The 27,105-nt window shown below is 47.8% G+C and overlaps 1 protein-coding gene across 4 annotated transcripts in view; it reads left to right on the plus strand.

Moving 5' to 3' along the window:
* The window catches only part of LOC144153677 (thiol S-methyltransferase TMT1B-like), a 226,703-nt gene that overhangs the window by 123,031 nt on the left and 76,567 nt on the right, over positions 1 to 27,105 (plus strand). For 2 of the 4 annotated variants that reach the window (XM_077685337.1, XM_077685336.1), the window contains exon 2: positions 21,516 to 21,665. In XM_077685337.1, coding sequence (XP_077541463.1) covers positions 21,516 to 21,665 — 150 coding nt within the window. Of the gene's footprint in view, positions 1 to 10,769; positions 10,874 to 20,434; positions 20,720 to 21,515; positions 21,666 to 27,105 lie in introns of those variants that run through there. The other 2 variants (XM_077685339.1, XM_077685338.1) reach the window with 2 other exon arrangements.

The following is a 27,105-nucleotide window of genomic DNA, read 5'->3' on the forward strand; positions in this document are numbered from 1 at the left end:
TTGACAAGATGTTGGAGGAGGATGTTAAGGAAGAATTTCTCTGACGGTTTGTGGGATGAATCCCTGGAAAGAGGTTGCACAACTTTGTCGACACTGTGAAAAAAAAGATTACCGCCGGGTGGGCAAGAAATAGGGCGATGGCTTCTTCAGTCTCTATGGTGTCCATTGTTTGAATTGGGTGTATATGAGGAGAGGTTTAGAAGTAGTCGAAGCAGTTATCATGGCTTTTCATTCGCAGTACGAGGTTTTATCTCCGTCGCCAGCAGTGAGGTTTTGGCAGCACTGCTTGAAGATAGATTTCACTCTTTCGTGTCTGTGAGCCTGGTTTGGCGTTAGGTAAGTGTTACATCCCAAGCCTCCTTTTGCCATTCGATCAACATGCGTATTTTTTTTCTTTCCTTTATCCGCTGGGCCTGGTCCCGGTGACCACTGCCGGTAACGCACTTTCTCACCAGAGCAGGATTGGTCTACCTAGTGTGGTACTGGCCACAGCTTCTCATGAATACGCCAAGTAACGCTCGTCCCTCAGACTCCAGCGCATGCGAAGCAGCTGACCACGGCCGTGGTGATACGTGTGACGCAGCAGAAGGGACTAAGAATCCCTGAATCCGGACACGCCGTCATTGGAATCTGAACCTGGCAAGGTTTAACATGAGAACTTTATCTACCGAGGCAAGTTTAGAGGTGTTGTTCAAAGAATTGGAAGACATAACTGGAGTGTAATAGGGCTTAGTGAGATTAGAAGGAGGGGAAAGCCTTTGCAGTGCTGCAAAATGGACACGCCCAGTGTTACCCTGGTCTAGTAGACAGAAGAAAAATGGAAGTAGCATTTCTAGTGAATAAAAACAAAGCTCGAAACATGGACGAATGCTATAACGTTAACTAAAAGGTAGCCGGTCTTGTAATAAGGCTAATAAGAGGTACAAATTCAAGGTGGCACAGGGCTACGCGCCTACATCCAGCCATGACGACCAGCTAGTTGAACATTTCTGTGAAGGTGTGGAATCGACAATGTCAAAAGTAAAAAAATATACAGTATACCGTAGTTATGGGGGACATCAATGCCACAGTAGGCAAGAAGCAGGCTGGAGACAAGGCAGTTGAGAACTATTGTCTCGGTTGTAGGAATAACAGACGGGACTTATTAGTGAAGTTCGCAGAGCGGAATAATCTGCGCATCATGAGAACGTCCCTCCAAAAACGGGAGAGCTGGAAGTGGACGTGGAGGAGCTTGAATGGGGAGCATAAAAATGAAAATAAAATAGACTTTATACTATGCGTCACCCTGGCGTCATGCAGGATGCGGAATTGCTCGGAATGGTGAGGTGTAATGACCACCGGATGATATTTGATTAGCGTTTGGGCGAATGGCACCTATTTCTGAGTAGTAGCACTAACATTATTATAGAAAGGCGGCACAAGCGCCTAGCGCGTGGGGATAAGGGGTTTAGGGGAATTTTGAGCCGAGTGCTTTTGAGCATCGAGTCGATGACCTAGACTGTGTGTCGTTGCGATGTTGAAAAATTGTCATAGATTGTGGAAAAATTGTTTGTACGCCTCCAACAAGATGAGTGAGATGAGAGTTCTCCGCTTGTCCTTTGCCTAATTGTAGTGCAACCTAAGGGGTACTTCCCAGGCGGCTGAGTTTATTTGCGAGTGTAGTGACGATGATCTCTTGCCTGGTAACCGTGCGTTATGACTAGATGCTGGAGCGGCGGGAATGGGGACCTCAGCAGCGAATATGAGTAACTTTATTTAAAGGACACGAAAGCCATCCCTGTAGTCCTTACGCGTTCTTCTGCGTAACTAATGTGCTGCTAAAACAAATTTATTCTCGCCGAATGAATGTTTTATTCATCGCGCCAACTTGCTCAGGCTAGTAGGTTTTGGGGGTCAGGCCGTAGGACTTGGGGCCCCAACGATTCCGGGCGATGTGTGAAAAGGGAACAAAAGCATACTCTCGAAAGAAGTTTTTCAGTGCAGTATCATTGATGGCTTCAAATACGCGCAATCCCACTTTCAAACCTTATACTTTATAAAAATATAAGCTCTTTAAAGAAGTCCAAAAGTTTATGAATAGTGGCATTCGTTCGGCCATCATTCGTGCGCCGACTTGAGATAGCTACACTCTGCAGTATTTTAAGGAAGATGCATGTGACGGAAAATGGGCAAATTGTGTACTTTTTTTGAAGTTTAATGTAAAGAAAAGAGAATAAGATGGACAGTGTATGTCTGAAAATTATTGGGAAACACCATTAGGTGTAGAACATGCAGCTGTCTTCAGACACCACCGATTCAAAGAGCATTGGCTAATGAAAGGTCTTTAGTTGGGGAAAAGGACTTGTTATAAATTGATTAGGCTGGCAGGTTTTATATCCAAACACGCAGCAGGCGAAGCAACTACTGGGTTTTCTTCTTCACAAAATATTTCAAAATACGGACGCATTATGTACCCAATGAGGGAAAAATCCTGTTTTTGAGAGCAGAGTATGTTGCAAAAAACTGATTTCCAGGCTTTTATAGAAAAAAAAAATCTTCAAGGGGTGGGTCTCAAACAAAGAGATTAGCGGGGGCATTCTTGAACCTAACCGCGTTCCTGAAGCTGGGCACCGGGAATACTGCTTTCGTGAATAAAAAACGGAGGCAAAGTGTTTGACGAAAGGCCTTGGGGCACTTATTGAATGTATACGTGCTTGGAATGCTTGAATGTTATTGCTTCCCCTGGCCACACCTAATGGCTGATATGCGTCAGTTTGCGCTGGTCTTTTTAGGGTGACATGGCGCAGATTTTTAGTTTTAATACGGAGTCCCCGATTATCTGTGCCCTGGTAGCCAGTAAGGAAGAATAAAGGAAAGCGATGAAAGAAACGTAAGTAGGATGTGGATGTAGCAGACAATACCTCTTCGATTATGTCACCGGGAGACGCCACGGTGCTGTGTAATAATAGTGCTAACGCAAACTGCTGCCATATCTGCCTGTTTTACGGATATCCTTTATTTTTGAGCATTTCCGTTTATTTAAATAGTCAAAAACTTTTACCGAATTCTGATGTACGTCTAGAAGCCTTGTTTTTACGAGAGGCTCGTCTACGCACGCGGTAAAGTTCCCTGCGAATGCTTGTATTTCTACAAAGCAACTCCAACAGCTTCTATTGTGCATGGAAGGGCCGTCATTCTTACTCTTGCGCCAAAAGTTCGTCTTTTTCGAGCAGAGAAAGCCCTAAAGTACGGCGCCCCTTTAACGGCTGTGGCGTTTTCGGCATAACTGGAGCCGCACTTCTTGCGGAAGCTCTCTCGAAATAGCTTGACGCTGAACAAATGCCAAAGATGGAATGACAGCCGTCCGCGGGCAGCGCCCGCGGTGAGACCGCAGTTACTTAGGAATGTCTTTGTTAACCACGGCCGCCGTACAGAAGCGGTGCAAACGTGGTGAAAGGAAATTGCGTCTACCGGGCGGTTGCCGCTCTTGCTCAGCTGTATGTAACAAATACCATCGCGTATGACAGGTTCATTGAAATTAAGATTCGAAAACAGTCGTACAGGATCTTTTAGCATATTCTTCGCGTAAACGTTTATATTGGCTAGGTATGCCGCCGGTACTCCTGCCGATATGGACTATATATAGTCGACATCGGCAGAATTGTGGTTTTAGGGTAAACACGGCAGCGACATCCATATTATAGCATCTAGCCTATATCGACTTGTTGCTTACAACCCATATAGACTACAACTATACACCACAAACTCGACATCGCACTAACTCCATCTGGTTTTTTCCGGAATCGCTATGCATGCTGCTGCGACACTGCCGCAACACAATGTGAAAGTAAACCATGACTGCGGGCGAAATTTCTTAAGCACGCTGTTTTTGTTTTGTTGCACTCGTGGTACGACCCGCGTCCGAAGTAAATATGAATTGATCGCGCGCCGAATGCTTCTTCTTGTTTTCTTTTCTGATGCACGACTTGTAGCAATGTGCACAAAGTGCTTCTTCGTGTTTGTTGTTTCTGATCATTGCTATTGAAACAAAACGTGCTGAATATTTCGTCATGCTTTTTTTATTTTAGGAGTACGCGCTCTATGAAATGCGTGGAACGGTATGGATCGCGTCAGGAATGGGCTTGTAGCTGGGGCCGCATTTTCCGGACAATATCCGGGCGAATAGGCGTTCGGTGGACGCTAGCCACGTGCGTTCTTTCACCCACTTAGCGAAGAAACAATTTTACGTTAAAAAAAAAAGTTGGAAGTGGCATCTACGTATGGGTCTTAATATGTAAGACGCGATAGCGTTACTTCGACTGCCAGGGAGCGTTTTCGAAAGCAGTGGCTATCCTTACGACCTATCCTTACGACCTATCCTCATCCTTGCGACCCTATCCTTACGGCTATCCTTACGACCTATCCTTACGAGCACTGGAAGCCAGCCAAGAGAGAGAGGCTTTCAGGGAGATTATGTAATCGCCGTGGCACTGGAGGGCCAAAGTCCCTCTGCGTTTCTGTGGCTTAAGATGTAAGCGTAAAAGGGTTCGGCTGAGGATTGGTTGTTGTTCAGTTTGAGCGAGAAGGCGTCAGTGTCAGTGTTTGATGAGGATGATGATGATTCGATGTTCCTGGCGCAAGGCGAACTAGGGCAAAGAGCGCCAAAACAATGGTTATTTATGATGGATGAAGATGCAAACTCTAAAATCGCTCAACACAAGCAAAATTAATTTCAGTAAAAGACAATTAGGATGGCTGGTGTAAACGGCGAGGGTATGATAGCGCATGGCATGTAATTAGGTGCAAAAAACTATATGTTATAGGAAATCAGGTGTAAAAATTTGATTTCGCTAAGAAACTTAAAAGAGTGCTGAAGAATAATCATGCGATCATCCGCTAAAAACAGTGCTAGGTGTAATGGGATGTGTTGTCTGTATAGTTATGGAAAATGTTTGTGTCTTGTTCTGTGGAGTGCTTTCCATGTAATTATAATGTGAATTACGGATAGGCCTCCCCACACCTGCTACACAAGGGTCTTGGAGATTCAGTGAGCAGATGGGAGTGCGTCGCGTGAGTGTCTTATCCGCAATCTAGCTAGGACAACTTCGATATATCTGTTGTGTGAGCCAGCAGCGTGTCGTCCTAAGTGTATTGTTATTATGTGTAACTTGTTGTCTTCTGTTTACTGCAGCAGGCTTGCCATTATTTGCAAAGGTGTTGTCTTATGCGTGGCTTGAGGTCGCTGTAGGGTATTGTTATGTCCACTGTATTTGAGTGTGCAGCTGCGGCGGCCAGTCGATCCGCGATCTGGTTCCCCGCGATTCCCGCATGGCCTGGAACCCAGCACAGGACTAGTTGAAAGTGTTTTAATTATGCAGAAATTATGGCACTAAAAACTACATTGACCATGTGATTTCTTCTGGGTCTGTGTGATGACAATACACGCACAACCCTCAGAGTCTGTAAAGATCACTGACTTTGGAATTGGTTTTTTAAGAATGTGCTGTATGATCAATATAATGCCGTATGCTTCTGCTGAGAAGACTGTTGTCTGTGCGCTCATGGTTCTGCAGGAATTAAAGTTTGGACCATGAGTGGCACACCATACCATAGTTAAAGTTTTCGAGGCATCAGTGTGAAATTCGGTACATTTATATTTATTCTGTAGGGACAAGAAGTGCTGCAGAATTGCAGTTCTCGGAACCCTGTTTTTATCTAGTTTCATAAATGATAAATCACATGGTACTGGCTGGAGTTGCCATGGTGGCAAAATGTCAGTAATTGATGATGTGTACACGTCTAAAAGGGAGATGGGGCTAGCCGATGCCTCCTCTCTCACTCTGTTCGAAAAAGGCAGAGAAACACACGGGCGATTTACAAAACGTTTGGACAGGAACATATCTTTAAGAGCAGGCCTAAACGGGCGACTATTTATTGAGGAGATCTTAAAGGGACCCTGCAACACTCTTCGTGCAGTGCAAGTAAACCTGCGCGACGTTTAGATTGGACTTCCATGAACACCCTAGCCAAATATTACACGTGCACGTGAAGCGGTAAGCGCGCAAATCGCCGTGAAAGACGCGGAAAAACCCACCGCTCTCTCTTCAATTCTCCTCATTATGCACCCCTGGCATGGCCTCTGCGACGTCGATCGGGCCATGGCTGTCCTGGCTGTCCTATTGGCTGCCGCCGGTCAACTTCGCGGCTAAATTCTGGCATTTCCTGTGACGATTAGCCGTCGTCGGCGCTGTGTATGAACCTCTTCTATGTCTGAACCTCTCCGCATGCTTTTGATGTTTCTTTTGTTTTGAGTGCGCGCGGAGTTTGAGAATACTCCTCTTTCACCGAGCCACTCGACAATAAACGTTTATTGCTCCAAAAAACGCCCTACCAGCCTGAGCACTTGCTTGCGAGCAGGCCACCATGCCTGCTTTTTTGAGGCACCAGACCGGAAACAGACCCGTCTACGTTGCGGGGAAAAGGACGAAACTCCCCGGCCTGTGACATATTGAAGGTCGCCGAACAGAACGCCGCGCGCTTCCCCCCGTCTCCGGGAGAGAGCGCGAAGCTTTCTTCGCAATGTCCGCGGTTGAGTTGAGAGGGAACAATTATGCGCGATTTTTCATCGCGCGTAATTTCGGTGATAGTGAACGGATTTTCATAATTCTTGTGGGAGGAGATTGCTGGGACAATAGACTTTACCCCAAAATACATTCCGAGTAGTCGATGGTAAGTGTTGCAGGATCCCTTTAAAGGAGGATAGTAAATTCATATATATTCTTTGATGTTCTAGGCACCACTTGTCGCATTCTACGTACAGGCTCTGCGCTGGGCTAATACGGAAAGCCCCCAAGGCAAGGCGAAGCCCTGCGTGCAGCACTGGATCAAGCAACTTCAGTGCTGTTTTCCTGGCCGACCCATACACAACGCTGCCATAGTCCAGCCCAGACCACACCAAGGCAGAATAGACACGCAGAAGAGTTCTTTGTCTGCACGATAGCACTGGTGTGACAGGAACTTCGGGATGTTCATTGTTTTTAAACATTTGTGTTTAAGTTCCTTAAAGTCTGGAATAAATTTGAGCTTTTTATCAAAGATAACACCTAAAATCTTGTGCTCCTGTTTAACAGGATTAAAGTCACCATGCAAGTTTAGCTCATGGCTGGGGCAGATTCCCCTACTCTTGGAGAATACAACACAGGTAGTCTTTAGAGGATTAACTTTAAACCATTTTTGTATGCCCAGAGAGCCAGTTTGGTAACCCCAGCTGAACTTGTCGTTCACTTATGGACATGTTACAAGATTTAAACGAGACTTGCACATCATACACATAAACTGAACAAAATATTGATGGTGGCAATGCCTTCTGAGGCGAATTCATCTTCCCTACAAAAACGTGCAGCTCAAGACACCACCTTGAGGAACACCATTCTCCTGCACATGAACATGTGATAGTGCTGATCCAACTCTGACGCGGATTGTTATTTCAGACATGTAACTGGCAAGAGTGTTTAATATGTTGCCCTACACACCGAATGAAAATCAGGTCGCTGAGGATCCCATAACGCCAAGCGGTGTCATACGCCTTATCGAGGTCAAAAAACACTGTGACACAAAACTGCTTATGAACGAAGGCATCCTTAATGTACCTTTAACGGGCCACGAGTTCATCAGTCGTAGGTCGCCCTTCCCTAAAGCCTGCCTGGCAGCTCTCGAGAAGACCATTGTAATCAAGAAAGTACATGTCTCCTGTTTATAATCTTATCGACAAGCTTGCATAGGCAGCTCGTCAGGGCGATGGGCCGGTAACTTGAGGGGCACGACGGGTTCTTTACCTCCGTCAAAAAAACCACCGGCATGGCCTCCCGTCATGACCTTCGAATGTGCCCCAAAAGCCATATCTTGTTGTATAGGAGGTGGAGTCTTAAAAACGTTTCTGCGTGTAGGTGTTGTGTCATTGTATACGTGATGTTGTCTGGGCCAGGAGCTGAGGGCTTGCACGTGCTCAGAGCAGCACTCAGCTCATGTAGCGAAAACAAGGAGTTGTAAGAAATCTGTGATTGGTTGTCCTCGCATCGGGACTTCTTTTCACAAGAGGCTTTATGTTTCAGGAAATGGTTTGTGTAGTGTGCAGAGCTGGACACATGTTGAAAGTGTTGTGCAAGCGTGTTAGCCTGATCTTCTAGTGTGTCCCCTGTTGAGTTGATCAAGAGCAGGCTATGTGTATGTTGTCCTTTCAGTTTACGTATTCGTGGCCATACCTGGCGTGTGTCTGTATGAATTTGTGGATGTTATGAAGGAGCGCGAACTATCTCGTTTTGCGTCATGGCGCACGCACTTTTCCAAAGCCTTTGCCTTTTTGAAAGAAATTAAGTTTGCTAACGTGGGGTACCTGCGAAGGACACCCCACGCCTTGTTTTTGGCTTGTCGCGCTCGTCTGCAGTCCACATTCCACCATGGTCTCCTTGGGTTGCGCGGAGCACGGGAGACGTGGGGATGGGACTTTTCGGTGGCGTGGAGGATGTGTGCCGTGAGTAGTTGGGTAGCTTCTTCAATGTGTAGGAGGGTAATGGTTGTGTGGTGTAGTTTGGATGTTTCTGTAAATGTATTCCAGGTCGCTCTTGCTTCCTTGAACATATTATGGGAAGGTGAACTAATAGGGCCTCGACCTATATATTTTAATAAAGTAGGGAAGTGGACACTACCGTATGGGTTAGTGCCAAAATCCCACTCAAGAGATGGAAAGAGTACTGCCGATCCAATAGTCAGGTCGAGGTGTGAGTAAGTGTTGTGTCCTGTATTATAGTATGTAGGCTGTTTCTTGTTGAAAAGGCACGCTCCCGACGATGTCAAGAATTTCTCAATGATGCGACCTCGAGAATCGGTGGTAGAAGAGCCCCAAAGAGAATTATGTGCATTTAAATCGCCTATCAAGATTTAAGGTTCAGGCAGCTGATCTACCAGCCCCTCGTAATCCTGGCTCGAGAGGTGGGAGTCAGGAGGGATGTAAAGGGAGCATACGGTTATTAATCACTTAAATATTATTGAAGGAATCGCAACAGATTCAAGGAGGGTGTTTAAGGAGATGGTATTACGTGCAATGCATTTTCGAGCGACAATAGCCACACCGCACGAGGAATGTCTGCATCCATGTCTGCCTTTTCTAAATACCAAATAATTATTGAGGACGTTTTTGTTTTTGCTGCTCAGTTGAGTTTCCTGCAGGCACATTATACTTGGTTGCTTGGCATGCAGTATCTCATATACATCGCCAATACTTTTCATGAGGCCTGTAAAGTTAAAGTGTACTATATTATCCCTTCCCATTATTGGCAGTAGCGACTGGAAATGTGTAAGTATGAGTGCTTATGTATTCTATTTCGGGGATGTGACTTGATTTTTTGGCGTATCGGGAAGTTTGGACAATGGTGCCCTTTCCTTCCGCGGCGATGCAGACACTGGTAGGGTCCAACGTCCATGTCTTCATCGGACATCCTCGGAGCACCTAACGGATCGGGCTCCTTGGACCTGACACCCTTGCGGGTGCTCTTTTCTTGAACCCACGCCACCGATGGCATCGGCAGTGCCACTGGTGCCACAGGTGGTGTGGCAGGGCCAGGAGCCGCCGCGTGCTCCTCTATCTCCATCTCCTCCGTAACCTCGCGAGAGTTTTGGGCAGGTGGATATGAAAAGGTGGATATGGATGCAGCGTCGCCTCCAACTGACTAAGTTGCCATCACAACTGTTGATGACTGGACAGACGGTGGGGAGACTGTTTGGGCTGCCTGAGGCAACCCAGAGGGGGCGGCGGCGGGACAAAGTCCGACTCACGGTACTGAGTTCCTGCCAAAACCAGACGCCGCCCTGCCCCCGCCCCCCCCCCCCCAGCGAGCTGCGTCGGCGTACTTTTCCAGAGAGAGAGAGGCGAACCTCTTTCGCGTCTCTCGGAAAGTGATTTTTACGTAACCTTCACATTGATAATTTGTTTTACCTGTTTGAATTTCTCACAAGTGCGGGACCGCGCCTCGTGGGGCCCCTGGCAGTAGCCACAGGTGAAATTCTGGGTGTTACAGTTTTCAGACGGGTGGCCATGTTGGCCGCATTTTGCACAGGTGAGACGGCCGCGGCAGGAGTCAGTACCATGCCCAAACCGTTCGCGCTTAAAAGAGCGCCGCGAGTTAGGGATCTGAGACCGGATTGGGCATCGAATGAGATGTGCATTTATAAATTCAGGGAGTGTTGACCTGTCAAAGGTTAGAATGTGTTGCTTCGTCGGGATTTTTCTTTTGCTTACGTATGTTTATGCGCCCAACCCCAGTTACGCCCTGACCTCGAAGGCCCTCCAGCAGGTCGGCTTCAGTTTCGTTCAGTAGATCGGGATTCGAGGTCCCGTCCTGGGAGCTGTTTAGGCTGCGGTAAGGCGTCACCATGATGTCCAGTTCAACAATTCGGGTCTGGCTCAAGAGTTTTTCTGCCTGATGCTTCGTGGTGGCTTCCACCGCAATTCCCAAGTTCTTTGTTTCTTGGCTTTGTACGCCTCACCAATAACACTTTCCAGGAACTTTGATACCAAGACGGACAGTGAAGCGGCAGATCTTGCTGTGTCAGTTGACTCACTTACAAGACAACAAGAATAGTTGTTCACGTTTGTTGCAAAGACGGTTGTTGAAAGAGGTGAAAAAGGTATGTCGGGGTTGCCCCTTTTCAGGGACCCATCCCCTTTCGGAAGGGGTTTCGACAATACTATTATCTATAGTATACAGCAGGGAGGGGGGTACTTTCTTTCGCAGCCTTACCCTGATAGCTGAGGAGGTCCTGGAGCTCCCTGCCTGGTAAACAGACAGAGAGGCCATCCGCCGGAGCTTGACCACGACTTCTACGGCCACCGTTCGTGGTTTGTCACCTTCTACCTATAAACACATCGCCACGGTTGAATACAGCCTACGTTTGGGGGCTCATGGTCCGCGGTGTCACCAATACCGTCTACTAAAGGTGCTCCGTGTAGAGGTCAGTGTTTGAAAGGATTTATTCTCTGATGCTTGAGCCGGACTGAACAATTTTGCTTTTTTCGAGCAGAGAAAGAGTTTGTATGAAGATCTTTGTTACGGAAGAAATAGTTGAGCTTTAGGAAAAGGGGTTAAAGAAATGGTACGGAGCTCAAGGGTTTAACCTGAATTCTAGGGTGCCAAATGCAGCAGCTTTTTTCCTTGGCCTCTTATCCCCTCGCGCTGATCTTGAGTTACGAGCTGGTCAAAGTTGCCTCCCATGTCTTCATAGAAGTGGAATATGTAGTTTATTTATGTATCTATTTATTTACATACTCTCAGGGTCATTCAGGCGTTACAGAGAGGACAGGGTAGAAAGTACAAAAATAATATTAATCAAGTAACAAGCAAGAAATGGATGAAAATGGCAAACAATCTCAAGTTATACAGCCAAGAAGTGCGTTTCTGAAAGTGGAATGATCTATGATTGACACAACAGAGGCCGGAAGGTGGTTCCCAGTCCCTTCTGGTTCTAGGTACAAAAAAATCATAAAAAAGATTTGTCCTGAATTGGGGTATGCCAACTTTCAAATCGTGGTCTATGCGAGATGACAGGTAGCTGGCACGAGTGAAACGACTTTTTTTTAGGATTGCATTGGTATAAAAAATTTTATGAAAGAGTGATAAACGAGATAGTTGTCGTGGCGACGAAAGATCTGGAAGATGTAATGAAGATTTCATTTGCGTGACACTAGCAAAACGGGAATAATTTGAAAGTATAACTCGTGCTGCGCGATTCTGGAGTAATGCCAGTGTTGAAATGAGCGTGTTAGTTTGTGTATCCCAAACTGATGATGCGTATTCTACTTTAGAGCGCACCAGCGTTTTATAAAGCAACAGTTTTAGTGCGGTAAGGGCGAGAGAAAAGTTTGGACAAATAAAACCAAGCATCCGGTTGCCGTTCTCGGTTATGTGCTGAATGTGAGTGTGCCAGGTGAGGGCATTAGTAAGGTAGACACCAAGGTATTTGTAGCTCTTGACGGGGGATAAAGGCAAGTCATACTGAAAATAAGCGGGGTCATGAGGATTAGTCTTCCGTGAAATTCTCATTGATTTGCACTTGGTATTATTGGAGGTCTCTTATATTTATACCCTTGGAGATAGCTAGGTTGCGTGAAAGAGGACGTATGTGTCTCTGATTTTAGCAGAGTTAAGTTAATAGTGATGTTCCCATGAAACATCTCCCACATAGATTTGTACATTCAGACCCCCTTGTAGCGAAGGAAAAATATTGTGTTCAGAGGCGTAGCAGGAGGAAATATCCTTGGCGTTTTCCTTGGAGGGGCGCGGGTAGTCGCGGTAGCAAGGAGCAGGATATGCGAGTTCTCGTGCCTCTTGCTCGGTGCCTCGTTCTGTTTCAGACCCTGGTGTCTGGGCGTCCAAGTCATGTTATTTATGTTCTGAATTGTGGAACGTAGTATCTTAAAGAAGCGTTTAGGAATTCTGTCTACAGAAAGCAGTCTAATGGCTTTTGATAGCCTGTAAAAATGTTTACGCTTCTATTCGATACTTCCGCTAGTCGGATTGTGAAGAGGATGTCTCCAACTTCCGTTTCTTTGTTCCTGTCGCTAGAACAGTCATGCAATGACAAATATTGCCTAAGTAGTCAAATACGACAACTGCTGCCTCGTACTTTCTGACGTGCAGAAGTCGGTGCATGCTGTGGGCTCATGAGATTGAAACATTCCTCAAATGAACTTGATCCTGCCACATGCCTGTTATTGTGTAGGTTTGGATCGACGTTTTTGGTAGAGGAGAGTTTTTTATGCGGAGACGCTGAATCGGTGACCCGTCTATCACGGCACGCAGTCGTTTATTTTCAAGGGGTAACTTGTGTTCCATACCATGACCCTTCCAGATTTTGTTTTCCCAGCCTCTCACTGTGCGCTAAGAAAGTGGTTTCTCTGTTTATGTCAAGAACGTTATAAAGACAGAATTTGAGAGCCTATTCATCGTCGTCCTCATCAACATTCTATTAAGGGTGGACTGCATGACGAAGGCTTCTCCAATTGACGCTAACGGCTCTTGTCCTGCGCTGCCCGAGTCCTGTCTTTGCCTCCAAATGTTGCTATTTCTTCGCTCCACCGAGTTGATGGCCTTCCCCTTCCTCGGGACACTCAAGCTGTTCATTGTGTTACCCTGGTGAACCACCGGATGTCAATTCGTCTTATGGTCGAAATTGCGAAGTTCAGGACTGCCCGATGGTGATGTTTTTATTTTCTTTGGTGCGGGAAAATTTGTGGTATAGTAAGCGCTGCAATGTCCAGATCATAAACAGTGGCTGAATAAGCCCTACCTCTTCTTCTTCTTTCTTTTCTGCCTTCTCTTGGTTAGGCGTTTTATAATGTGGGTAATTGGTTACATATTCTCTCTTTTTTCGGGATTATGAGTTCGGCTCTGCCGCTGGACTCTTCAGCCCCGCCGCGTACCCGTATGTGACTGTTCTCTTCGAAGACATCCGTACCTATTTTAGGGTGATCTTCCCTTGACTGCGTAGTGCCCTCGTCGTTTGCCAAACGGAGCTTGCAGCGAAGACAATCACACGAATGTCGTAACGTAGTTTGAAAATTCATGCGTTAGACCCTTGGATTTCATTTTAGTTCGTTTCTACTCATAATCAACTCCTTCCCTGAGTTTTGAGGGACTGGTGTTAAACCCCATGCCCCCTGTTTTAATTAGGTGACCCAATCCAGGCGCCGGCACCACTATCGCTGAAGGCATGTCGGGTGGCCCAGTGGGTAAGGCGTCGCGCTGCTGAACCAAAGTCCGTGGGTTCGATTCCAGGCCCCGGCGGCCGTCGTTCTGATTGAAGCAGAAAACTGAAACGCCCGTGTGTCGAGGTTTCGGCGGACGCTGAAAATCGCCAGGTGGTCGCACGTATTCGGAAAGCTTCCGCTACTGCATGCCCAGTAGCCCGGGTGTAACCTCGGCTCGTGAATTACCGGAATTTTATTTTTATCTTCTGGGGGAAAGACAGTTTGATGTGGCGGCATCAGTTGCGGGCATGGCTGCCGAACGTGTCAGTCGAGTATGCTACCACCGACTCGGCATTGAACGAACTTCACTACGCAGGCGCGGTACCTGCTAAAAATGTGCGCCCTTTCTTTCCTCTCCGCCGTAGTATCAGTGTTCTCCTTTACAAACTTCACTTGCCCCTATTCAGGCCAGCCCTAGAGCCTTGCTTCTTCAGTCCTATTTTTCGGCTGGCAGCAATGGCGTATTTCCGTGGACACTTGATGATCACGGCTGATAGCGGATGGAGCAGCCACAATGTCACCCGCTTCCTTAATTTTAGGGTGCACTGTCGGAAGATATGGGGAGTCGACTCATGAGAGCCAACAAACCCCACCGAATCCACAGGGCACAGGTGACAAAGGGGGTGGCCGTCTGATGTGCGGCTTTCGCCGACCAGAGCGGCAAGAATGAGCAAGAGCCTTGAACGGAAAACAGCACAAAGACTTATATTTAGACAGGCAAGTTACAAACACAAGCACGAGGTAACGGATCGATAATTACAGACAACTTAGATGGAATTCAAATACAAGAAACAGTCCAATTAGACAAAATGATACAAACAGGAGCGTTAACAAATGAATATTACGAATCGGAGCAGTTAACTAAAAGAAAATGAACAGTTCGATGCATATGAGAGACAGAGTCCCAGCATATTCACCGACCGGGCCGGACGATGCACCGCTGTCGGAGGCGATTCGGCTACCTGGGAAGCGTAGCTTCGCTGTAGGCCAGGCCGTCCGAGACGATCACGGTCATTCGAGGCCCGAAAGCACGTTGGAGTCCTCCAGGGCGCGGGTCGCCGATGGTGTGATGTACAAACTGGCAGGTGCAGTTGTCAATCACGACGTCCAAACGTAGCTGGTAGGTTTAGGTGCGGCTTCTCTTTTTATAGGCGCGCCGGCGCGCCGGCGCGGAGAGGGAGAGCACAACACACCACGCGCCCGCCGCCGTCAGCGAATAACTTCACTCTTCTCCCTTCTAGAATCTTCGACGCTCCTTAGAGCTGGCAAGGCCACGCGTACCTCCTCGAAAGTACTGGAAGCTTCGACAAAACTGGAGCGACGGAGGTTTTATTTTTGTTGTTTTCTCGCCGGCGAGCCGGCGGGTGATCGCGTTACTGTCGCTTCGTTCGAGAAAGTTCCAGCCCTTTCTCGGGCCGAATAGAACCCAACTGGATGAATCGGACGACTGAAGAAGAGTTAGGCGCTGTACAATAAAATGAAAAATTTATACGATACTTTTAGACGTCGTACGCTCGAGTTTGTGACACAGCCCCCCAGTTTCAGAATATTATGCAATAATATTCCCAATACTCACAAAGTAGTGCGTACGCGTCGTTAACACTTAGTGAACCAAAGAGGCTGTGCCTACTAACACAAAATAAAGTACAGCCCAATGTTCTTCATAATAATAATGACAGGTACAGAATTCGCGTACAGAACAGCGGTTTGGCGCAGATTTTTCAACAAATACACATCCTAGGGACAACTCATAAGTTTGGGCACAATAAAGCTCTAGCAGTCGACAACCGCAGCGTTCTCGAATGCCACCACTAGTCACGCCAATAATACACAGCAAATGTACTGTACAATAGGTAATACGCATAATTACAACTTCACGTTTGGTACAATATAGAAGTCGCGAATGTACACGTCAGGCGCCACCTTGTGAATATACACTGTACAGCCAGAGTGACAAAATAAGTACAACCTTCGCGTACAGTACGACAGAGAAACAATGAATACAACGTTCAGGTATACAGTACTCGATGTGAAAATACAACTCTGTCTTACACAATTCCACTCATATCCCACGTGCATACCTAAATTGGCATTCTTCATGTTTATCCCGTGTCTATCGGGCGCTCGCGTAACTGCGCCTGCGGAAATTTTCTCTTCGGAGAAGTTCCTTTCCAAATGTCGCGCGAAGCGACCAACTCTTTCGTGACCGCCATGATACCGGGCTGGCGAAAATGTTTCACTGCCTGGGCCTTCACCTGGTGAACGACCGAGTGGTTAATAATGGCTTGGCACTTCTTCCCACCTGCCCGTCGGGACAAATGGCTGTGGAGATGTTTTCTCTTACTCATGAGCCCAAACCTGCACTCTTTGTTTCGGCAGCCGAGCTGTTTGCCGAGTTTCTGAAGGCCGGTTTTCAAACGTTTGTTCTTACCGTGTCCTTCGGAACTCTTCCTCCTACGAGGCGGCTGCGTCGTAAGGGCCGCAGTTTCTAATCGCCGGAAATGTGCCGGCTTCGCTTTCGCCGGTGCTCGAGTTGCGACGAGCACGGCTTCGCCTCTCCCCGTGGCATCGAATCGGGCTTCTTCTTTCGAAACAGCGGGTGGTTTCTCTCCCACCGCTGAAGTCACAGGATCGTCGCCGACGCTTATGTACGGCGCGTTCCCTCCGCGGAGTGCGGCTCCGCTTCGCACGGGGGTTTCAAACTTGACCTTAGAGTCAGTCTCTTTGCTCCTCGAGCTGTCCGTTTCGAAAGCGACGCTAGTCTGCCCAGCGAATTCGCAGTCTCGAGCTGGGTCTTCCTGCACAACGAGCGTGCAACTACCCGTGTCTTTCGGAAAGACAACGGTTTCCTCGGGCACTCTCCCCGCAATATCGGGTACCCCTTCGTCTAGAGGGTTCGGCCCCGACGTCGTGATGGCATCCACAACCGGGATGTTATCTCCATCCTCAAGCTCCGCATCCCCTGTAGGATCATCGTCCTTCCAGGTCTGAAGTGATGCGCTTTCGCACAATTCTAGAGGCGTTTCTTTCTTGCTGATTGCCGATACTTCCGCATCTTCACCTTCGGAGCTATCTTGGCATTCTTTTGCCTTCTCACGGTTAGTACTTTGGCCACTATTCTCATCTCTCGAATTTTCATCATTGAGTTCATCTTTCCGATGGAACTCATTTCGCACAATCTCTGTGCTCCTGTTCATGTCTTGAGATGCGGCAACCACAGCTGCCTCTCCAGCCGACTCATCAGAGTGTGGCTCCTCAATAAGTGGCTCTTCCACCTCCACGGGTGGCGGTTCTTCTGGGGCAGTTAAAGTTATCGGGTCGTCGGCATCTCTGACTCCGTCGATGTTGCCGAGGATGAGGTCATACATAGACCTCTCCATGCAAAGGGCGTTTACGCTTCCCGTGTAGTAGGGAGTCTCCACCTCGATCTGAGCTACCGGCAACTCTCGCATTGAGCCATCCATAAAGTACACTGGGTTTGTTTCCCCAGTGAACTCCTGTTCTCGGACTAAGTCCGTTCGCACAATAACTGTGCTGGTGCCGGTGGAGCGCAAAACGGTAATGGTTTTGCCTGACAATTTTCCCTTAGCAAGCGGCACTCTCTTAGACCCGACTGCCAAGACGTGAATTTTCGTGACCCTTTTACGCTCCTCAGAGCCATTTGTAATATCGTACTGTCTGGATGCCCTCAGAGGTGCGCATTTGCGCAAATCCTGGCGCCTTTCATCGTTGCTGCTCCTGCATGTCGCAGCCTTATGTCCAGCCCGCCCGCACTTAAAACATCTGGAAACTATATTTCTCTTAAAGTTGCTCCAACAGTACTTGGCAATGTGCCCAAACATGTTACAAGAGTAACATTTCAGTGGGGGTTTTTGGCTGGTCTTACTTCGGTCCGCTACCGCGTTTCCGAAATTTACCTTAACCTTTTCAAGGTTGGTACTGAGACACAGGCGCCTATTCTCTCCTCTCATGCTCCGATCTGCTGCTGAGCAGTCGAGCTTCAAACGTTGAGCATCAACATTTGCTCCTGTTAGCTCCCCTTTGCTTCCTTTCTCCTCTCGCTCCAACCGAAGTTGTCTCCGAAATTCTTTCTCTCTTTTCCTCTCAGCTTCTGTTCGTGCTGCCTGTCTTGCTCTCTTAACTTTCTCGTTTTCTTCTTTTTCTTTCTGAGCTACCCACTTCCGTAGTTCGGCCCCTGAGAGGCCCAGCTTGCAGCGCAATGCTACAATTTTCTCTGAATCCATGATTGCATATGTATCGCAATCTAGCCACAATACTCTAGCCTCTAGCTAGGTATGTCTACGCAGAGAAAGTTAGCGAGAGCACCCGCTTATAAAGGCAGTAGCAACCTATGCCAAAAAAAATTCCAGGCTCTTTCTCTTCCCTACCGCTCACATCAGGCGTCCTGCCGTGGACGCTAGAAATTGTCACCCGCTTCCTTAATTTTAGGGTGCACTGTCGGAAGATATGGGGAGTCGACTCATGAGAGCCAACAAACCCCACCGAATCCACAGGGCACAGGTGACAAAGGGGGTGGCCGTCTGATGTGCGGCTTTCGCCGACCAGAGCGGCAAGAATGAGCAAGAGCCTTGAACGGAAAACAGCACAAAGACTTATATTTAGACAGGCAAGTTACAAACACAAGCACGAGGTAACGGATCGATAATTACAGACAACTTAGATGGAATTCAAATACAAGAAACAGTCCAATTAGACAAAATGATACAAACAGGAGCGTTAACAAATGAATATTACGAATCGGAGCAGTTAACTAAAAGAAAATGAACAGTTCGATGCATATGAGAGACAGAGTCCCAGCATATTCACCGACCGGGCCGGACGATGCACCGCTGTCGGAGGCGATTCGGCTACCTGGGAAGCGTAGCTTCGCTGTAGGCCAGGCCGTCCGAGACGATCACGGTCATTCGAGGCCCGAAAGCACGTTGGAGTCCTCCAGGGCGCGGGTCGCCGATGGTGTGATGTACAAACTGGCAGGTGCAGTTGTCAATCACGACGTCCAAACGTAGCTGGTGGGTTTAGGTGCGGCTTCTCTTTTTATAGGCGCGCCGGCGCGCCGGCGCGGAGAGGGAGAGCACAACACACCACGCGCCCGCCGCCGTCAGCGAATAACTTCACTCTTCTCCCTTCTAGAATCTTCGACGCTCCTTAGAGCTGGCAAGGCCACGCGTACCTCCTCGAAAGTACTGGAAGCTTCGACGAAACTGGAGCGACGGAGGTTTTATTTTTGTTGTTTTCTCGCCGGCGAGCCGGCGGGTGATCGCGTTACTGTCGCTTCGTTCGAGAAAGTTCCAGCCCTTTCTCGGGCCGAATAGAACCCAACTGGATGAATCGGACGACTGAAGAAGAGTTAGGCGCTGTACAATAAAATGAAAAATTTATACGATACTTTTAGACGTCGTACGCTCGAGTTTGTGACACACAAGAAATAGAAAAATGAGCGCGATAGCACTATCATGTTATAAACTCATAATTCAGCACGCCGTGGAGTACACACAATGTGCACTTCCCCATAGGTGAATCCGCAAATAGTGCGCGATACAGACGAAAAAAAAAACGAAATAACGACAACGAAAGCTGATTTGATCGTAGTGTTTAACTCGCCTACGCAATTCAGGTGGTGAGGCGCGCCGTACTGGAGTGCTGTCGATTAATTTTGACCACCTGAGGATCTTTACGTGCGCCGAAATCTTGTACACACGGGCGTTTTTGCTTTTCGCCTCCATCAGGAAAGCGGCCGCTGCGGGCGGGAATCGAACCCGCGACCTCGTGCTCAGCAGCGCAACGCCTCAGCCACTGAGCCACCGCGGGGGTAACAACGAAAGGGCGAGCAAACGCGTGTATAGCGGAAAAACGGGGATCAGTTGCAGCGATACCCGCAGCAGTGGCGACGAATAGAGCTTAAAAAAAAGTCATATAACTAAAGAGGAATCGGTTAATGGGTATTCCGCCGTGCTCACTATTGATTCTACCCCCCGAGGGGGAGGAACGGTTCACTGCCGCACAAGACCACCATACCACCCAGGGGCTCAACGTGGCAAAGTATATCCATCAACCGAGGTGGGTATAAAAATGGAAGGATCACCGAAAGAAAGCCAATCCACACTTGGAAAAAATGTTATTTTGAAGCTGTCATTTTAGGGCGCATCCCTTTGGCGGCCGTTTCTGTGCTCAGCAGCCCCACCGTCCTATATGAGTGAATGATCACAAGACGACGGGTGGAAGAAATGCTGTGCCCGAGGACGCGGGTTTCATTCCCGCCAGCGGTAGCCGTTTTCCTGATGGAAGAAACACCCCCCTCGCGAGGGGCACGATCAAATGCAGAGCATTTCCGTTGGCGCACGACGTTAAGTAGTTTGCGTTACGTTAATGTTGTTGCACTTGTGGCAACAGATGACGAGAGAGCGCGGCGATGAGTGCGTTCCAGCCTCGCCCAAAGCCGCCTTTGTCACGCCACGATCGCGCAACGCGCGCGATGCTGACGTCACGATCACGCCACAGGTGTTGTTGATCCCGCGACGCGAGCGCCCCCACTTGTTGGGCGCGAACCGACCGCGGAGAGGGCGGGCGATGCGAGCGGATAGTAGGCGAGGAGGAGCGGGACTGACGAGAGAGCGCGGCGTTGAGCGCGTTCCAGCCTCGCCTACAACCGCCTTTATCACGCCATGATCGCGCCGACAGGGCGCGCCTGTGAGCGATGAGGACAACTACGGATGCCAAGAACGGGTGACATCGTGAGTTAAAGAAATGCTCTGCATTTAAAACCAAACAAGCAATACCGGAAACGGAGCGTGGAATGTCCGAGCATGGGCAGGTCTGTTTATGTACAGCCGGTCGTGGTTTCCAGTAACAAGAGCACTACAGATAAACGCATGAAAGCCAACGCAGCGGTATTCGATTCACCGACGATCGCCTTTGGACGTAAGTCTGTTAACTTCTACCTCTCCGCTTAGGTTTTCGTCTCGTTTATTAAGGAGCACGAGTAGTTCCATATAACGCGACACGACATTGAGCCAGTTGCGGATCATCGTACACTGCAAGGCTGCTTAGGACTTGTGACAATCTAGTTAAATGGATTAGAGAGGACCGCTAGAAGTGAAAGTGTGTGCAAATACATTTAACCCAATAAAACTTTTAGCGAAACACAAGCACGAAAGTAAATCCCGCTGTCGCTTGTAACAGAGTAAATACGGTGGATTTACTCTCACCTCCAACTTTGTTTGGCGCACTCACATTGCCGACCTTTTACGAGCAGGTAGCAAATGGCTGTGGCTGCCTAAGCAATACCCCATATAGAACACCCGAACCGATAAGTGTGGGAATAAGTTCTCAACTACGACTTTAGCGCTGTATAGGTAATAAGTCATTTGCCCGAAACTGATACAAGCGCTCGGTTAAGGTAGCGTTTCTGTCGGGTTTTCTGGCAACCGGCTTATTTGCCGTGGCCGAATTCGACTTATTGGCGTCTTATTCGTTAGCGGGAACTTAATCGGGAACTTATGCGTACGGGCAAACGGGCCCTGGATATAACGAAGTTGAAAAAAATTTCGAAATTGTTTCTTTCGTGCAGGTTTTTGTTACATGCAGGTGTGCAAAATGAATTCTGAAGATTTATCTGCAATGCGGAAGTTTTTATCACGATCTTGTTTTTTATTTATCCACGTCTTTTACGTTTAGGCTGGTTTTATTTTTAATGGCTGGTTTTCTAACATTGCAGGTGCAGATGAAGGGTCACGTGTGTGGCTGCGCCGAAGACATGAAGGAGCTCCCCGATGACCACTTCGACGTTGTAATTATGACGTTCGTGTTGTGCTCAGCGGGTAATGGCGCCAAGGTCCTGGAGGAAATCAAGAGGGTCCTCGTGAAGGTGCGTGTTTTGACGTGTAACAAATTATTGCAGTTAATATTTAAACTGATTCAAACATTGGTCTCGCAACTACCGGTAGCTGAAATGCAGGCGCAACGTTGACCAGCGTATCTAGGCTTTCTCAATCTTAGCCTATCCACTGGCGCAATTCAAACGCAGTCTCGCAGCTAGCGGATAAGATTGCATAACTCGCAGCTGATACGCCTCGAGCATCGCGATCGCTGAGCCGCCGGCCGCCGCATATCCGACATTTGCGGCATTTGCGGGACGAGCGCTGTGCGGCTGATAGGGGCTTATACACTGTTTTGGTTCTCTTTCGCTTCTTTTTGCCTTTCCGCGCACTAAAAAACTTGTCATGGTCCCGTCTGTAAGCAAATACTACGTTTGTAGCGCATACAAAATATTTGCGTCTTGGTAGAGTGCTGGAACGCCAAGAGCTATCCGGAGACGTGGTTCTGCGCGCTTAAGCACAAGCGAATTCTCTTGTCGCCTCCTTTAGACCTGATACTGGCGCAGCGAGAGGTTGTTTTTGTGTTTGAGCGTGGGCAAGGAATTCACTTTGTTTGGAATATATAAGTCGCGAAAAATGTGGTGTGGGGATGTGATTACCCAATACCTGACAATAGCTTGTGCCCTATATGGAATATAACCCACGCAAGAATGTTAGGTATATTTAAAGGTTGTGCGTCGTTGAATATGTGCCCACTCTCGCCTTATAGCAAGAATAAAGAAGAGTAATGAAACCACACAAAATAAATGATTTGCAAGAACGGAAGCAGCAGAATAGCTCGCACGGGAATGAAAAAAAAAATCCACTCCCACTTCGTAAATGCTAAAATGCAGTGCAAATTCGCAAGACATGGGGGGGGGGGGGTGAGGGCTTAACTATCGTTGTGTACAACTGCGGGGGAAATCAAGGAATTAACGTTTTAGTAATCCCACACACAAGCTGTGCGTTCACTTTTATTTTGGTTATCAACTTCAACGAACAGCTGATCTCTCAGCGGATGAATTTTTTGATAGATACAGTGTAAGCAATTCACAACCCAGAAAAGGGGTAGTTGGAAGAGTGTGGTGTCCGATAAGGCCGTCTGATTTCAGTTTGTGCTAGATTCCGTAGGCTCCCTTAGCATATATGACGATGTTTCGAAGAAGCGTTCAGTTGCGGACGCCGATTACTCTGTAAGCCTGTCTCCGTGCTGCTCGCGGAGGATATATGTAGCAGATGAATTTTTGCGTGACCTCACATCATGACAAAATAACGCCGCATTAAATTTTTTGTCATGTGCGGATTCCCGACTGTAGTTTTGCCTTTTCCATAGTACTGCTTTTGTCGAATATTTGTGAAATTTATGCCATATTGTCATGGCGTGCTTCAGGCATGAGTGCTTCGCTAGGATATGTAAGCGCACAAAACCAATTTACATCGTAGTGTATAGCCGTAGCATGACCCCCTGAGAAAACGCTGCTTACGGTCACAGTGTTAGTAAACTTTAGGACAGTGGAATGACAATCAGCTCCATGCATGTGCCGGTTTCACGAAGCCGACCTGCGACCCACACCTGGCGCTTATACATATTGAATGTACCACACTAAGATCGGCATAGATCTGTTTACACCCTCGTAAATACACCTCATTTGCGAACAGAGTGACTGCCCCACATAAATATGCATTTCCAACGCATACAAACGGCAATATTCTGTCGCGACCGTTCCGCGAAACCAACGGCGGCATTGGGTAGATGGCCGGAGACTTCCGCGGCTGCTTTCGAAATGGGCCGATAGGGGCATTTCAGTAGCGCCCCTACAGGCAGCGCTCGAGGCGTATCAGGGCTCGCCACTAGTATGGACTCGCCACTTGTGTGGAGTGAGACATTGATCTGTCTGAAAATTGATTGACTATGGGGTTGAACGCGCTGACGCAACGCAGGCAATGAGGCGCGCCGTAGTGGAGGGCTCCGAACTAAGTTTGACTACCTGGGGATCTTTAACGCGCGCCGAAATCTCGAACAGATAGGGATTTTTGTTTTAGCCTCCATCAGGAAAGCGGCCGCCGCGGCTGGGAATCGAACCCACGTACTTCGGCTCAGCATTACAACACCTTAGCCGCTGAGCCACCGCGGTGGGTGTTCTAACAATTTAGTCGGACTTACCGCTCATATGGTCTCCGAACTTATTCGGATGCATAAACTAAATTGGCTCGCGCACATACGGGCTGACAGCTCAGACGAACTGTGAAACCAAATAGGCGGCAACCTAATTCAGTAAACAGCTTATACGTAACCACAACTCACGAGTATTCTAACTCCCTGACTGTCCCACCTCACACAGGCCTACAGCTTATGAACGCAAAACTTAATGTGTTCACACTCATATAAGATCACCTGGTTCTGTTCAGTAATTTGTGGACTCGGAATTCAAATCAGATATGAAAAACGTTCAATTGGACGCGTGCTAGCTTGACTAGCAGCCATGCTAGCATGCGACCTCATTGCCAGCGCCATCTCTCAAGCCATTCGGAGAACTTGAATCACGAAAATTTATTATTGGTGTTGCATGTAAGTCACAGAGATAATTTATCACAGAATTTATGACACTGAACTTTTAATATCTGGGCAACATTGCTGACGCAGTATCAACATCCACGAGAAGGAGAGGGAGAGAGAGAGAAAGTAAGAGAAATGGCTATTTCGTGTTGTCACCTGCAGAATGGGCGGGCAGGAAAGGATGGACGCGGGCGACTTCCGTTGTTTTGAAAAGCCACAATTAACACTCACAAGTATCTTCACAGACACAAGCAACCGAAAACATAAAATGGAATCAACTAACTTCAAAACTAATAACTAATGGCAACAGTGAACTACCGAATTTCCAACTAATAGTTACCCTTCCGCAATGAAGCATATCTTAAAAATAAGTTCCTACAAAGTTTTCACAGAAATGTCCCAACCCACTAGGCCTACCACATACGCCACTGCGCCACACGCCACACACACCATTATTGTCGCCACGGCGTTCACGTGGCGGTCCCGACGTGGCTTCGGCGTAGGGGGGATCGTAGGATACGCGCGTAGGCAAGACGCCGATGCTGAACTTTCGTGAGGTTGTACCTCGGTGGCGACCCCCACCGTAGTCGTGCAGAGTAGACGTGCAGCGATTCCGAAAGAGACCCTTTTGTGGGGGCCGGCCGCCAAACCGTGTGGCGACGGTGCGCTAGCGCTGCGAAATGGCACTCGCTCGTCGCTGAAGGTGCCACCAAAACGTTGGTTGCGCTGTGCCATGGAGGCTGGACCTCTGCGCCATCAGTATGATCCCGCCCATCCTTGATCGCGATGGCGATGTCCCGGTAGTGTCACCCCTGACTTGCTCGTACCCGACCATACCGTCTCCTTCCGGCGTTTTTTCCAGGTTCTTTGCTCACTCTCTGCTCAGTGTTCAGATCTTAGCTTAAATCTTCCTCTTTGACCATGGAGCCATTACTTTATTTGGCGCCCCTCACACCACCCCCTCTTCCATCCTCTATTTGGAACTGCGGCCGGTAGCATCTACCGGGCTCCCCGCTATTGGGACGTTTATATCCTTAAAATTCGATTTCTACGCCTTTGCATTTATATAAATGTGTCTTGACACCTCCCCTCCAAGATAAGTGCACATGACTGGTGACGTATGTGAAGTGGAGAGGTCAGCCCTGCTACACCAGATAGGTATGATTCTGGGATATTAGGTAACTGTAGGACAATATGAAGACAAAAGTAAGAGGGAAATTTAAAATCACACTCAATCATGCATCGGCATCAACCTTGCAACACCATCTCTAAGTGCCTTTTTCACTTTGTCAACAGTCCAAAATCCTCTCGGGAGTGACCACTACTACCCAGTTTTTCTGGACTCAACAACGGCAGTACCCATGCAACCAGAGCGCACCAGAAGGTGGAAGTTTGAAGAGGCCAACTGGTCCCTGTTAGAACAGATATGTGAAATTGATTTTCATGAAATACAGGGCTTGAGCGCAGATGAAGCTTGCAGCCTGATAACTTCACGGCGCTTGGAAGTGCCAAAGTGTCTATTCCTGAGTCTTCCGGGACACTCCCCAGGACGTCAAACCATGGTAGAACTCTGATTGCAGGGACGCCCGTAGTAAGCAAAACTGAGCATGGTTCCGTTTCAGACGCTACCCCATTGCCGAATGTCTTGTAAAGCTCAAGCGACTCAGAGTAGAGGGACGCAAGATAAGACGGCAATCGAAAGAGGCTTCATGGCACAACTACATAAGTTCCATAAATAGTACCCTGAGCGCAAAAAACGGACTGGGATAGGGTCAGGAAAGTGAGTGGCACTTACAGTGTATTTACCATGCCACTTTTTGATGGTAACAAAGGCCTTGCCGAGCTGGCAAACGTTCCAGCTGAATATTTTGCCATAGTGTCCAGTTCAGCTCAGTAGTCTGAATCATTCCTCAAGTATAAACGACGGGCCGAAAAAAGACTATTTATGATGAACTTGAGTAATGAAGATTCATATAATGCGCCTTTTTGCAAGGCTGATCTACACCTGGCGATTGCTCCGGGGAAAGGTCGGGCTGTAGGACCAGACCGAATTCATTAGGAAATGTTAAGACATTGGACCCCAGGAACCTTAAAACCCATACTGCCTTTCTTCGATAAAATATGGTTTAAAGGTTACTTTCCAGTAGTGTGGCAGGAAATCATTATGCTCCCACTCCTGAAGCCAGGTAAAGACCAAAGTGAGCCAGCAAGCTACATGCCAATTGCATTGACAAGCTGCGTCGGGAAATGTTTTGTTCGTATGATTAACGAGCGGCTCACACACGTTCTTGAAGAAACTAACGTTATTGATGCCGTTCTGTTTGTTTTTCGGGCAACAACTCACCACCTTCTCCGTTTAGAAACTAAAATTAGGGAGTCCTTTGTTCAACGACAGCACTGCGTCTCGCTATTGTTTTTACTTGTCGAAGTCTTAAGACACCACATGTAAACATGGTGTAATGCTAGATCTGCAGGGATATGGTGTAAAAGGCAGAATGCTTGGGATGCTGAAAAGCTACCTTTCCAATTGCTCTTTTCGGGTGAAGTTTGAAGCAGTATTGTCAAATGTGTACACTCAGGGAAATGGCGTACCCCAGGGAGGTGTTCTTAGTGTCACCTTTTTCCTAATCAAACTAAACTCAGTTGCACAGGTAATACCGAAATCTTTGATGTATTCGTTTTATGCGGACGATATTCAGATCAGCTTTTTCTCGTGCAACTTAGCAGCCTGCGAAAGGTAACTGCAAATAGGCATAAACAGTCTAAGGCGGTGGGCTGAGGAAAATGGATACAACCTTCGGGCAGAAAAAACAGTCTGCGTGCCTTTCAGTCTGTACCAAGGAATTGTGTTACATCCTCAGCTGCGCCTTAAATCGGCCAAAATCCCTGTTCGA

Source organism: Haemaphysalis longicornis, unplaced genomic scaffold (assembly GCF_048455015.1).
Source record: "Haemaphysalis longicornis isolate Haplotype H1 unplaced genomic scaffold, Haemaphysalis longicornis Haplotype H1 scaffold_9, whole genome shotgun sequence".
NCBI classification, from domain to species: Eukaryota; Metazoa; Arthropoda; class Arachnida; order Ixodida; family Ixodidae; genus Haemaphysalis; species Haemaphysalis longicornis.